Source organism: Portunus trituberculatus, chromosome 5 (genome assembly GCF_017591435.1).
Source record: "Portunus trituberculatus isolate SZX2019 chromosome 5, ASM1759143v1, whole genome shotgun sequence".
Taxonomy (NCBI): Eukaryota; Metazoa; Arthropoda; class Malacostraca; order Decapoda; family Portunidae; genus Portunus; species Portunus trituberculatus.
Window position 1 is genome coordinate 4,912,793 of NC_059259.1, and position 13,353 is coordinate 4,926,145.

The 13,353-nt window shown below is 45.1% G+C and overlaps 1 protein-coding gene across 4 annotated transcripts in view; it reads left to right on the forward strand.

The window, feature by feature from the left end:
* The window catches only part of LOC123514226 (mitotic spindle assembly checkpoint protein MAD2B-like), a 32,618-nt gene extending 20,649 nt beyond the window's left edge, over window positions 1–11,969 (forward strand). For all 4 annotated transcript variants that reach the window (XM_045271950.1, XM_045271932.1, XM_045271960.1 and 1 more), the window contains 2 exons: window positions 1,776–1,853; window positions 10,509–11,969. In XM_045271950.1, coding sequence (XP_045127885.1) covers window positions 1,776–1,853; window positions 10,509–10,520 — 90 coding nt within the window. In that variant the 3' untranslated portion in view covers window positions 10,521–11,969. The remainder of the gene's footprint in view (window positions 1–1,775; window positions 1,854–10,508) is intronic.
* Window positions 11,970–13,353: the final 1,384 nt, after the last annotated feature.

The following is a 13,353-nucleotide window of genomic DNA, read 5'->3' on the forward strand; positions in this document are numbered from 1 at the left end:
TATATATATATATATATATATATATATATATATATAGAGAGAGAGAGAGAGAGAGAGAGAGAGAGAGAGAGAGAGAGAGAGAGAGAGAGAGAGAGAGAGAGAGAGAGAGGAGTTTGACAAGGCTGCATCTTACCACCAGCCCTATTTATCTTGTATACAGAGGAATAAACACAGAAGACTAGGGGAATAAGATGTGCCTCTCTATCACAAGAGTTAACCAGTACCCTCAGTCATTCATCCCATTCTCTGGCACACTGGAACTCCCTGCCTGCTTCTGTATTTCCACCTTCCTATGACCTAAACTCATTAAAGAGGGAGATTTCAAGACATTATCCCTTTGTCCATGCTAATGCCACAGATAACCAGTACCCTCATTCATTCATTCATTCATCCTTTTCTCTGGAATACTCTTGAACTTTTGTATTTCCATCTTCCTATGACCTAAACTCATTGAAGAGGGAGATTTTAAGACATTTATCCCATTCTCCATCTCTCTAATGCAAGAGTTAACCAGTACCCTCAGTCATTCATCCCTGTCTCTGGCACACTCTGGAACTCCCTGCCTGCTTCTGTATTTCCATCCTCCTATGACCTAAACTCATTGAAGAGGGAGATTTCAAGACATTTATCCCATTCTTTTGGCTAACACTCGGACCTGCAAGGGAACTGGCATCTGAAGTGGGTCTTTTTGTTTGATTATTAGCATTGCCCTGTGCCAAATTTCCCTTGTTACATAAATAAAAGTGCGTAGGTGACCAAAGCTTGCAAGGATTGGCTGGATGGAAACTGGAGTGAGATTTGAGAGTGGGAAGATGCTGCGAGTGAACAGAGAAGAGAAGAGGAATGCAGTGGGTAGCTTTCAGTATAGTGTGATGCAATAGACACTGCGGGAATCAAAATAAGCAAAAAAGACGAACTTTCAACTGCAGCAGGGATAAGAAGAGAGAGAAGAGTGTGGCTGTCCTTGGAGAGAGAGAGAGAGAGAGAGAATTTTTTTTTTTGCTTTGAAGGGAGAGGAGGAATATTAAAAAGAAAGAAAGGAATAGGGAAGAAGATGAACAGAAAGAAGAGGAATGAAGAAAAAAAAAAAAAGAGGAGTTTTTAGAAGAAATAAGAAGGAAATATATGAAGGAGGAGGAAGAAACACGATAAAACTGCGTTGTACATTGCCGTCACGACTCTAGGAAAAAAAGGACGAGAGAGAGAGAGAGAGAGAGAGAGAGAGGGAGTTCTTTTTACTTTGATGAAGGGGAGAAGGAATATTAAAAAGAAAGAAAGGAACAGGGAAGAAGATGAACAGAAAGAGGAGGAATGTAGAAAAAAAAATATAACGATGAATTTGTAAAAGAAAGAAGGAAATGTATAAGATGGGATGAAGAGAAAGAAGGAACAGGAGAAATAGAAAAGAAATTGGAGAAAAAGAAGTAGAGAAGGAAATATACTGCAGTGGAAGAGAATAATTATCACGTAAAGAGGAATGAAGAGGAAGAGGAAGAGAAGAAAGGAAGGGGGGATAACTGCATCCTCCTCTTCCTGACAGGCATAAGAAAGATGGCGGAATAAGAGAAGTGACGAAAAAAGAGGAAAAAAAAAAATAATGGTAGAGAAAAGAACCTGTTTTGAGGATATTGTGGGAGGAGGAGGAGGATGTGGAGAAGGAAATTCCAGACAAATATAGAAATCGTGATGTCTTTCCTCCTCCTCCTCCTACTACTACTACTACTACTACTACTACTACTACTACTACTACTACTACTACTATTTTCTATTTTCAGGGCAAGAAGCAAAGTAGTAAACACAGCAGCACTACTGTAGTTCCATGCACGTTCGTCACTCGCTCACCTGAATACCAAGTAGGTTCTGCCGCGCCTTTCGTCGTAAAATAGTAGTAGTATTAGTAATAGTAGTAGTAGTAGCAGATAGTAGTTATTATCATTATTATTATTATTATCATTCTGTGCATTGAATTCGTAAACCAAAATTCGTACTATCTCATTATAAGGAAAACTAGTGTACCTAAATATTCCTTCGCTGTATCGTTCACATACCGTTTCATAACTGTGCGCTGCGTTATGGGAAAGAAACGAAGGAAAATAAAAACACAAAACCTGTTATGAAAAATCCCAACCCATTTATTGTGAGTCTACGATTTGTTCGAGTGCATTGATTGGTGGAGACACTGCTGATCTTCACACTGTAGATAGAACACTCTTAAACCTCGGTAAAATGTCTGGAAGTGGTACGCGGGGAGGAGAAAGACGGAAACTGCAATCTCGCGCATATAGAGTCGTAGACTGACATACATAGAAGACAACGTAGCGTAAAGACAACTGCTTACTCTGTATAAGGGCCTTATCCGTCCTTGTATGGAGTACTCTTCGCATGTTTGGGGGGGTTCCAGTCACACAACTTTGCTTGATAGGGTGGAATCGAAAGCTCTTCGTCTCATCAACTCCCGTCCTCTAACTAACTGTCTTCAGTCTCTTTCTCACCGACGAAATGTTGCATCCCTTTCTATATTTTATCGCTATTTTCATGGTAACTGTTCTACTGATCTTGCTAACTGCATGCCTCCCATCCTCCTGCGGTCACGCTGCACAAGGCTTTCTTCTTCCTCTCATCCCTATTCTGTCCAACTCTAATGCAAGAGTTAACCAGTACTCTCAATCATTCATCCCTTTCACTGGTAAACTCTGGAACTCCCTCCCTGCATCTGTATTTCCGAATTCCTACAACTTGTCTTCTTTTAAGAGGGAGGTATCGAGGCATTTGCTCCCCTAATTCTGGCTGACGGTTTTGGCACTTTTTGTACTCTTTGGAGAGCCAGCGCTCAAGTGGGCCTTTTTTTAACTTTCTTTTTTTGCCCTTGGCTGGCCCTCTTCCCTACGTAAAACACACACACACACACACACACACACACACACACACACACACACACACACCCGGTAGCTCAGTGGTTAGAGCGCTGGCTTCACAAGCCAGAGAACCGGGGTTCGATTCCCCGGCCGGGTGGAGATATTTGGGTGTGTCTCCTTTGACGTGTAGCCCCTGTTCACCTAGCAGTGAGTAGGTACGGGATGTAAATCGAGGAGTTGTGACCTTGTTGTCCCGGTGTGTGGTGTGTGCCTGGTCTCAGGCCTATCCGAAGATCGGAAATAATGAGCTCTGAGCTCGTTCCGTAGGGTAACGTCTGGCTGTCTCGTCAGAGACTGCAGCAGATCAAACAGTGAAACACACACACACACACAGGGAAGGCAACATGAAGACAGGAGCACAGTGTGAACAGTGTTGCCAATTCAGTTTTTTTAAATCCGTTAGACGGATCCAAAATCCTAAATCAAGGTTTAGCGGGAAAATCGCTAACTTGGCAACACTGTGTGGAGATAAAAGACAAGACAGCCACGCACACCAAGAAGGCCGGACAGTGTGAAGAGACAACCCCACGCACTCAACTCGCGTACTCCAGGCACTCCACACCAGCCAGACACTCCTAGCCATTCCGAAGATGCTACGTACTGCCCCGCTGGTGGTGGTGTTGGTGCTAGTGGGACTGCCGTACCCGCACTGCAGACACGCGATACAGCCGGGGCACGCCTCTGTGGTAGCGGATGGTGTGCCCTGCAAGGAGCACTTCACCCTGTCCGGTGACGGAGTTTGCTACAAAACACGAGTGGTGAATTTGAGTGTTTATTTTACCAAGATCGGCACAACTGACGGGGAACCCGGATTTAGCGTCATTACAGACACGATAGTAGAGTCACATGCACCGCTGCACGTCCCGAGCCTCACACGCACTCGCGCACCGAGGGACATCACACACACTCGCACACCCAGGAACGTCATCGCAGGCGCACACCCCGTCACTCGCATACACTCTGCAGGCGAAATGTTCACACGCTTGCCATAGAACTGAAGGAAGGAGAGAAGAAAGAAAGTGTCTCCTTCAGTGACTCCTTCAGTGCCTCCTTCAGTGCCTCCTTCAGTGTCTCCTTCAGTGACTCCTTGAGAGAGAGAGAGAGAGAGAGAGAGAAAATAAAAAGGAATGTACTTGTGCATTAAATAGTGAAAAAAGTTACTATTATTTTATTATACTTGTTGTTATTATACTTGTTGTTGTTGTTGTTGTTGTTGTTGTTTGTTGTTGCTGTTGATGCTGTTGTTGTTTGTTGTTGATGCTGTTGTTGCTTCTGCTGGTGCTGCTGCTGCCGAGATCATTATTATTATCACCACGTATCCTCCTTCTCCTCCTCCTCCTCCTCCTCTCGTTCTTCCCCCTTCTCCTCCTCCCCCTCAACTACTACTACTACTACTACTATTACTACTACTACTACTATTACTACTACTACTACTATTACTACTACTACTACTACTACTACTACTACTACCACCACCACCACCACGTAGCAAAGAGGTGATACTGGGGAGGAAGGAGCTCAAAGGCTTGATAGTGTAAGAGGAGGAGGAGGAGGAGGAGGAGGAAGAGGAGGAAGAAGAAGAAGAAGAATACAAAAGAATACAAAAGAAAGCCAAACAGCAAGACTTCTTTGTCCTTTTTAGGCTGTTTGGTAACTACTTCTAACTGGCTACAGACAAGAGAGACAGGACAGTACAGGAGATGTCTCCTCCCTCCAGCTTTCGCTGACATGGACAATAGTTTGGAAAAGTACCATGTATTATGGAAAAACAAAAACACTACTAGCACGTGCACACGACTCTTTCTCGTACAGACAGACTCATACATACAGACAATTTTCTCACACGTAACAATCACTATTCACATTCTCAACACTATTTCGTAATGCTAAAGTTGGCAAACTTCATTAAAAAATAACATATAATCATATTCAGCGGTTTTTAAGCCGGCACTAAACTGTGCAATCCCGCTAGACATGTCGCTAGCCGATAAACTATTTTTTCCGCTAGATGTCTGACAAAACCGAGATTTAACCGGAAACCGCTAATATGGCAACACTGAGTATGGATATCAAAGCTAAGCACACTTCACTTAGTCAGTGTGGAGACAAGACAGCCACGCACACTCCACGCTCCACGGTCCACACATACTTTAGGGAAGACAGAGTGAGGACAGGAGTACAGTGTGAAGACCAGCTAAGTGCACTTCACTCACACAAGACAGCGTGGAGACAAGGCAGCCACGCACACCAAGAAGGCCGGACAGCGTGAAGAGACAGCCCGGCGTACTCAGCACTCGCGCACTCCAGGCACTCCACACCAGCCAGACACTCCTAGCCACTCAAGATGCTGATACGTACTGCCCCGCTGGTGGTGGTGTTGGTGCTTGTGGGGCTGCCGTACCCGCACTCCAGACACGCGGTACGGCCGGGGCACGCCTCTGTGGTAGCGGATGGTGTGCCCTGCAAGAAGCACTTCACCCAAGCCAATGACGGGAATTGCTACAAAACACGAGTGGTGAATGTGTCTGTTTTACATACCGGAGTCAGCGGGACACCTAAGATAATCGTCTCTACAAGCACGATAATAGAATCACATTCACCGCTGCATGTCCCGAGCCGCACACACACAGTCACACACACAAGCACACACACGTACACCACCACACGCACTCACACACACGTACACACCATCACAGGCACTCGCACCGTGACTCGCACACACTCTCCAGGCGAAATGTTCACACGCTTGCCATAGAACTGAAGGAAGGAGAGAAGGAAGGATGGAAGGAAGGAAAGAAGTGAAGTGAATTGATTCCTGTGTGGCTCATACAGTAAGACTCCTTCAGTGCCTTCTTGAGTGCCTCCTTCAGTGCCTCCTTCAGTGTCTCCTTCAGTGACTCCTGCAGTGACTCCTGCAGTGACTCCTTCATTGCCTCCTTCAATGACTCCTTGAGAGAGAGAGAGAGAGAGAGATAAAAAGGAATGTACGTGTGCATTAAACAGTGAAAAAAGTTACTATTATTTTATTATAGTTGTTATTGTTGTTGTTTTTATTGTTGTTGTTGCTGTTGTTGCTGCTGCTGCCGCCCGCCGCCGCCGAGTTCATTATTATTATCACCACGTATCCTCCTCCTCCTCCTCCTCCTCTTCCTCTTCCTCTTCCTCCTCCTTTTCCTCCTCCTCCTCCTCCTCCTCCTCCTCCTCCTCCTCCTCCTCCTCCTCCTCCTCCTCCTCCTCCTCCTCCCTCTCTCGCTCGTCCCCTTCTCCCCCTCCCGCTCAACTACTACTACTACTACTACTACTACTACTACTACTACTACTACTACTACTACTACTACTACTACTACTACTACTACTACTACTACTACTACTACTACCACCACTACTACTACTACTACTACTACTACTACTACTACTACTACTACTACTACTACTACTACTACCACCACCGCCGCCTAACCAAGAGGTGATACTGGGGAGGAAGGAGCTCAAAGGCTTGATAGTGTAAGAGGAGGTTAGGTGAATGGTGAGCAGGTGAAGTTAGAAAGATGAAGAAGGAAGGAGAAGGTAGAATACATAAAGAGGAGGAGGAACAAGAGAGGAGAAGGTAGGAAGAGGAAGATGAGATACAAGGGAGAAGGAGGAAGGAAGAAAGAGAGCCATGGGAAGGAAGGAAGAGAATGACGAGAAGGACGGAGAAAGGGAGGAGGTTGAGGAGGAAGGCACACAACTCCCCTCCTCCTTCTATTCCTCCTCTTCCCCTTCTTTTTTTTTTATGTAAGGAAATAGTCACTTAAGTATTTGTTCGCTGCGGTGCACTCAGATATACAAGAACACCTTCAAATATGCATACTTGACCTGACTGACCTTGGAAGCCCCGCTCACTGAATGTTGATTGTCACGTGACGGGTTTGGCGGGCTGTGATTGGCTGAAGAAGGCGGGAAACCTGGTGGATTTACCATGAAGTTCAGAGCTTCAGTACACCAGACAGACACGTACCCACACAAGACTGCGAGAAGACGAACACACACACAGACACACACACACACACACACACACACACACACACACACACACACACACACACACACACACACACACACACACGCCTTCAGTTTCAGGAAACCAGCTTAAGATGCGGATACCTGCTGTCCTGCTGCTGGTGTTGGTGGTGGTGGTGGTGGTGATGGTGGTGGTGGTGCGGCCTGGCCACGCCTCTCTGGTCAACGCCGTGCCCTGTAAGAAGCTCCACAAAGCGAGTGATGACGGCTCCTGCTATTCCACTCTCATACCGCACACGGAAGTACTAGTAGCAGAAGCGCCGCCCACCATCCTGCCAATATTCGGACACTCGGTAATCTCATGCCCTCGCACTGTCCAAAACATTATAACCAGGACTCTCAGCTGAAGGAAGGGAGGAGTGACCGGTTTGTCTGTCGCTTGACCACCTCTCTGCTTCATGCCTGTCTCCTGTAGTGACACCCCCCCTGCAGTGCCTCCAGTATTGTCTCCTTCAGTGCCTCCGGCAGTGATTTCTTCAGTGCCTCCTTCAGTGACTCCTTCAGTGCCTCCTACTGTGCCTCTTCAGTGCTTCCTGCAGTATCTCCTTCAGCGCATCCTTCAGTGACTTCATTAGTGCCTCCTGCAATGCCTCTTGCAATGCCTCCTTCAGTGTCTCCTTCAGTGATTCTTTCAGTCCCTCATTCATTGCCCCCTTTAGTGCCTCCTTCAGTGCCTCATTCAGTGACACCTTTGGTGTTTCTTGCAGAGCTTTCCTCATTGCCTCCTTCCCTCCTCCCTTCAGTGACTCCTTCAGAGACTCTGAAGTCAGCCTAAGATGCGGATACCTGCTGTCCCTCTGGTGGTGGTGGTGGTGGTGATGGTGATGGTGATGATGAAGGTGGTTGTGGCGCGGCCCGACAACTTCTCTCTACTCGAAACCCTGCCCTGTAAAACGGGTTTCGTAAGAATTGGTAGGTATACATGTATAAAAAGAGATAAACCACCAAATCGTAAAGTTAAATTCAGAAGGACTCGTTGAAACGCACCATCCGTCACCATCACTTGACGAGAAGGAAGGGAGCAGTAACGGGTTTGCCTGCCGCCTCACCACCTCTCTGCTTCCTGCCTGCCTCCTGCAGTGACCCTCCTTCAGTGACTCCCTCCTGCAGTGCCTCCTTCAGTTCCTCCTTCAGTGTCTCCTTCAGTGTCTCTTGCAGTGACTCCTTCAGTGTCTCCTTCAGTGACTCCTTCAGTGCCTCCTTCAGTGTCCTTCAGTGACTCCTTCAATGCCTCTTTCAGTGTGTTTGTTTTGTGTTCCTTTTGGCTTCATAAAACTGTAAACTCTTGCTTTTGTTGTTGTTATCATTATTATTGTTATTGTTATGATGGTGATGGTGGTGATGGTGATAGTGATTATGGTGGTGATGGTGGCAATAGTCTTGAGGTTGATGAGAGGAAGAAATGGAGGAAAAAGAAATCTGATTAAGTTGCGTTGTACTATACATTGCTGTCATGACTGTAGGAAAGAGAGAGAGAGAGAGAGAGAGAGAGAGAGAGAGAGAGAGAGAGAGAGAGAGAGAGAGAGAGAGAGAGAGAGAGAGAGAATTTTCCTTAATGACAGAAGAGGAAGAAAAGGAGGAGGAGAAGAAGGAGGAGGAATACAAAGGAATACAGAGGAAAGCAGACAACAACAGACCCTGAAGTTCTTACTAGAATGTTTGTTGAGACTATTTCCTAACTACCAGTGATAGAGACGGATAGGAAAGCAGAAGGCGCCTCCCCACCCATCCCTCCTCCTAGCATGGCATGAAAAAGGTGGAACCATGTGATACTGAAAAGCCACATGGAATTTTATTAGAGTCAAAGGAAACTATGTGATCTGCATCTGACTGCTAGTGTTTGTGCGGGAGGGTGTTAAAGCTTGGTAAATGTAATGTTCTGTGTTTATTGAGTACTCCAATGGACAGTGTGTATGTCGAATGTGTGACGGGTTCACTCTGAGCTAACTGTGTCATGTATGGAGGGTGAGAGTAATTAAAGCTAACGGACAATTTTGAGCATGTTCAGAGGCCCAGGAGGTAAGAGAAAATGCAAGTTATTCGGAGATAAACAGTCACATCCGTGGATTAGATTTGAAGTATTTACTAAGGCGAACTCTGAATGTTTCCATAGTACCTGAGTTGATGACATTCGGTGGCAGACCATTCCATATATTTACCATGAGATTAAAGAAAAAGTGTTTCGCTTCATTTGTTATGAAAAGCTTACCCACAATTCTAAAACCATTATTTCTGGTGACATTTGACCGATCGACTGATACGTATTTTTCAACATTGAAATTTGTAAAGCCATTCAAAATTTTGAAAAGCATGATAAGGTCACCTCTTACTCGCCACTTCTCAAGAGAATAGTTCCTTAAGACGTTCCTCGTAGGATTTGTTTCACAGCCCTGGGATAATTTTTGTTAATCATAGTTGTATTTTTCTAATTTCTCAATATCTTTCTTGTAGTAATGTGACCAAAACTGAACATTGTATTCGAGATGTGATATACTAGTGAGCTATATAATGTTCATATTATTTCCTCGGATTTAAAAGTAAAAGATCTTCCAATGAAACCGATTGATTTATTTGCAATTTTAACGACTTCGGTACATTGTTTGCTTGGCTTGAGATCTGCTGAAACAATGACGAACAATGACGCCTAGATCTTTTTCTTTGTCCATACTCGTCATCGGGATATCATTCCCTGATTTTGATTTGGTACGTGTAACACGTGGCATTTATCTATATTCAATTCCATTTGCTACTTATTTGACCATTAGATGAGGGTATCTATATCGCTTTGCAAAAGTTGTCTTTGGTTTTCTGAGTCTTCCATGTTTGCAATTTTTGTGTCATCCGTGAATTTTGATTGCTTAGAATTTATCCCTTCGTAGATGTCGTTGATATATATAATAAAAAGAATAGGCCCCAGGACTGATCCTTGAGGAGCACCACTACTTACGTTAATCCACTCTGAAGATTTACCATTTATGACTACCTACTCGCTGTTTACGGTCTGACAGACATTCCTCAATCCACGCTGTAATGTCACCAGTTATACATTGTGCCTTTACTTTATTGATGAGACGTTTATGTGGACCTTTGTCAAGAGCCTTTTGGAAATCAAAGTATATAATATCGACCGCTCTGGTGTTGTCGTACAAATTATATGTCATGGAAAAAGTCAAGTATGTTAGTTAAACATGACCGCTTATTTACAAATCTATGTTGTGATTCATTTATTATGCTGTTACTTTCTAAGAAAGCTACAACTTTATCTCTCAAAACTGTCTCCATTAGCTTACCTACCACTGAAGTGAGGCTGATCGGTCGATAGTTTTTAGGTTGGTACTCGTTACCTTTTCTAAAGATCGGAGTTATATTTGCAAGTTTCCAGTCGTCAGGAATTTTACGTGTGTTTAGCGATTTAAAAAGACTTTCTAAGAATTACCGTGACCAGGATTCGAACCTGAGATATTGCGGCCACAACGCAATGTACTAACCACTATACGATCACTGGCACCAGTTCTTTCTCTTCTTTTTCAGAGGAGGAGATAGAAGAGGAAGAGAAAGCACAAGATCAACTATTCCACCTTCTTCTTCTATATATAATGAAGTGCATAGTTACATTAGTAAGCGAATAAACAAACAAAGACTTGAGTTGACTGACCTTGGAAGTCCCGCCCCCTGACTCTCACGTGACGGGTTTGGCGGGCTCTGACTGGCTGGAGAAGGTGCTTGGAGACGATGCCAGCCTGGGAAACCTGTCGTATTTTAGATGCTCGGCGTGCGTCCAGAGGTTGTGGCAGGACAAACCCAGACGCAAGCATACACGCACGCATACACTGGAAGGCTGCGAGGAGGAGACGGAGCATTCACACACACACACACACACACACACACACACACACACACACACACACACACACACACACACACACACACACACCTTTTCATTGTCAAGAAAAGAACTTTTACAGGAAGAATCGTGAGAGAAAGAGAGAGAAAGAGATAAGAATTCACTCCAAACACTCTGAAGTCAGCCTAAGATGCGGATACCTGCTGTTCCGCTGCTGGTGGTGTCGGTAGTGGTGGTGGTCGTGATGGTGGTGGTGGTGCGGCCCGGGTACGCCTCTCTGGTCGACGCCGTGCCCTGTAAGACGAACCACAAAACGAGTAATGATGGCAAGTGCTATTCTACCGTCATACCACACCCAGATGTAATAGCTAGGCCCACCAACTTCCAAGAACACAGGCAAGGTCGTTTGACTCGCCCTTTCCAACACAGTATGACCATGACTCGGCTGAAGGGAAGGGAGCAGTGACGGGTTTGCCTGCCCTCCAACCACCTCTGTGCTCCATGCCTAGCTCCTGCAGTGACCCTCCTTCAGTGCCTCCTTCAGTGCCTCCTTTAGTGCCTCCTTCAGTGCCTCCTTCAGTGTCTCTTTCAGTTTCTCTTGCAGTGACTCCTTCAGTCACTCCTTCAGTGCCTCCTGCAGTGCCTCCTTCAGTACCTCCTTCAGTGTCTCTTTCAGTTTCTCTTGCAGTGACTCCTTCAGTCACTCCTTCAGTGCCTCCTGCAGTGCCTCCTTCAGTGCCTCTTTCAGTGTCTCTTTCAGTTTCTCTTGCAGTGACTCCTTCAGTCACTCCTTCAGTGCCTCCTGCAGTGCCTCCTTAAGTGCCTCCTTCAGTGTCTCTTTCAGTGTCTCTTGCAGTGACTCCTTCAGTCACTCCTTCAGTGCCTTCTTCAGTGCCTCCATCAGTGCCGCATTCAGTGTCTCGTGCAGTGGTTTCTTCATAACTCCTTCAGTTACAATGAGGAAAGAAGAGAGGAGAAACTACATCACTATCACTATTACTACTACTACTACTACTACTACTACTTTTATTGCTACTATTACTGCTGCTGCTGTTGCTGCTACGTGTACTAATGCTGTTTGTTGTTTGTTGTTTTTGTTGTTTATTGTTTTATGCTGTTGCCATGAATTAATAAAGCTGTAAACTGTTGTTGTTGTTGTTGTTGTTCTCATAATTATTGTCGTCATTATTGTTATGGTGGTGGTGATGGTGGTGGTGGCTTTGCATGAGAGAGGAGGAGGAGGAGGAGGAGGAAAAAAATCTGATTATATTACGCGGTCTATTGCAGTATACACCAGGAAAAAGTGTGACGGGGAGGGGGAAGGGATGAAGAACAGCATTCCTCCTTGTTCTCTCTCTCTCTCTCTCTCTCTCTCTCTCTCTCTCTCTCTCTCTCTCTCTCTCTCTCTCTCTCTCTCTCTCTCTCTCTCTCTCTCTCTCTCTCTCTCTCTCTCTCCTCCTTATTTCTTGAAGCCATTATCCTGCACTAGTCCGTGCTTCCTGGCAGTGATGGTGGCTGGTGTACAGAGGCAAGGTAGGACAAACGATACAAACATATTACAAAGAACTCACTTGATAAAAGATAAATAAACACTAGCCAGGAGCTGCACGTCTTCCCCCTTGGCTCTCAGGACGTGGAGCGACTGTGAACATGACTGCAGTACTGGGTGAGGGGCGGTAGAGGTCGGGGCTGGGTTGGACGGGGCTGGGCGGATAGGGAAAGGTTCAAAGATGGTGATGGTGGTGAAAATTGTGCGATCAGTAATCATTAAATATTGAACTTGTGTGAAAATGATTGGTTTTCCAGTTAATGTATGGCAGTATTAGGGCAGTGTGAATTGCTAAAGGTAATAGATATAAAAGAAGGGTTGGAAATAATGATGGCCATTAGTAAAGTTGTTTATCTACCAGAAATTTTTGCACGGGACAATAATCAAGGCATCGTTTGTTGGTAAAAATGTCTGTTAAGCCACACACACACACACACACACACACACACACACACACACACACACACACACACACACACACACACACACACACACACCTGACAATAATTAAGATATATAAAGGTGAAAATGTCACTTTCTTGAGACACACACACACACACACACACACACACACACACACACACACACACACACACACACACACACACACACACACACCTGACAATAATTAAGATATATAAAGGTAAAAATGTCACTTTCTTGAGACACACACACACACACACACACACACACACACACACACACACACACACACACACACACACACACGTATATACAAGGCAGCGATTCAACTTTCCTTCCCAAACCTCTATATCTCCACTTGTCTTTGATGTGACACATGTCTAAACCAAACAGAGAACAGGTAACCATCTAACCTAACCTAACCTAACCTAACCTAGCCTTCCTGACACTTCAATCCACTGTTCCTTCTATCACCACTGACCTTTCTTCTGGTGGTGGGAGGGAAGGAAGTGACCTAACCTGATCCGACATAACATAACCACTTGACCTTGTGTTTTATA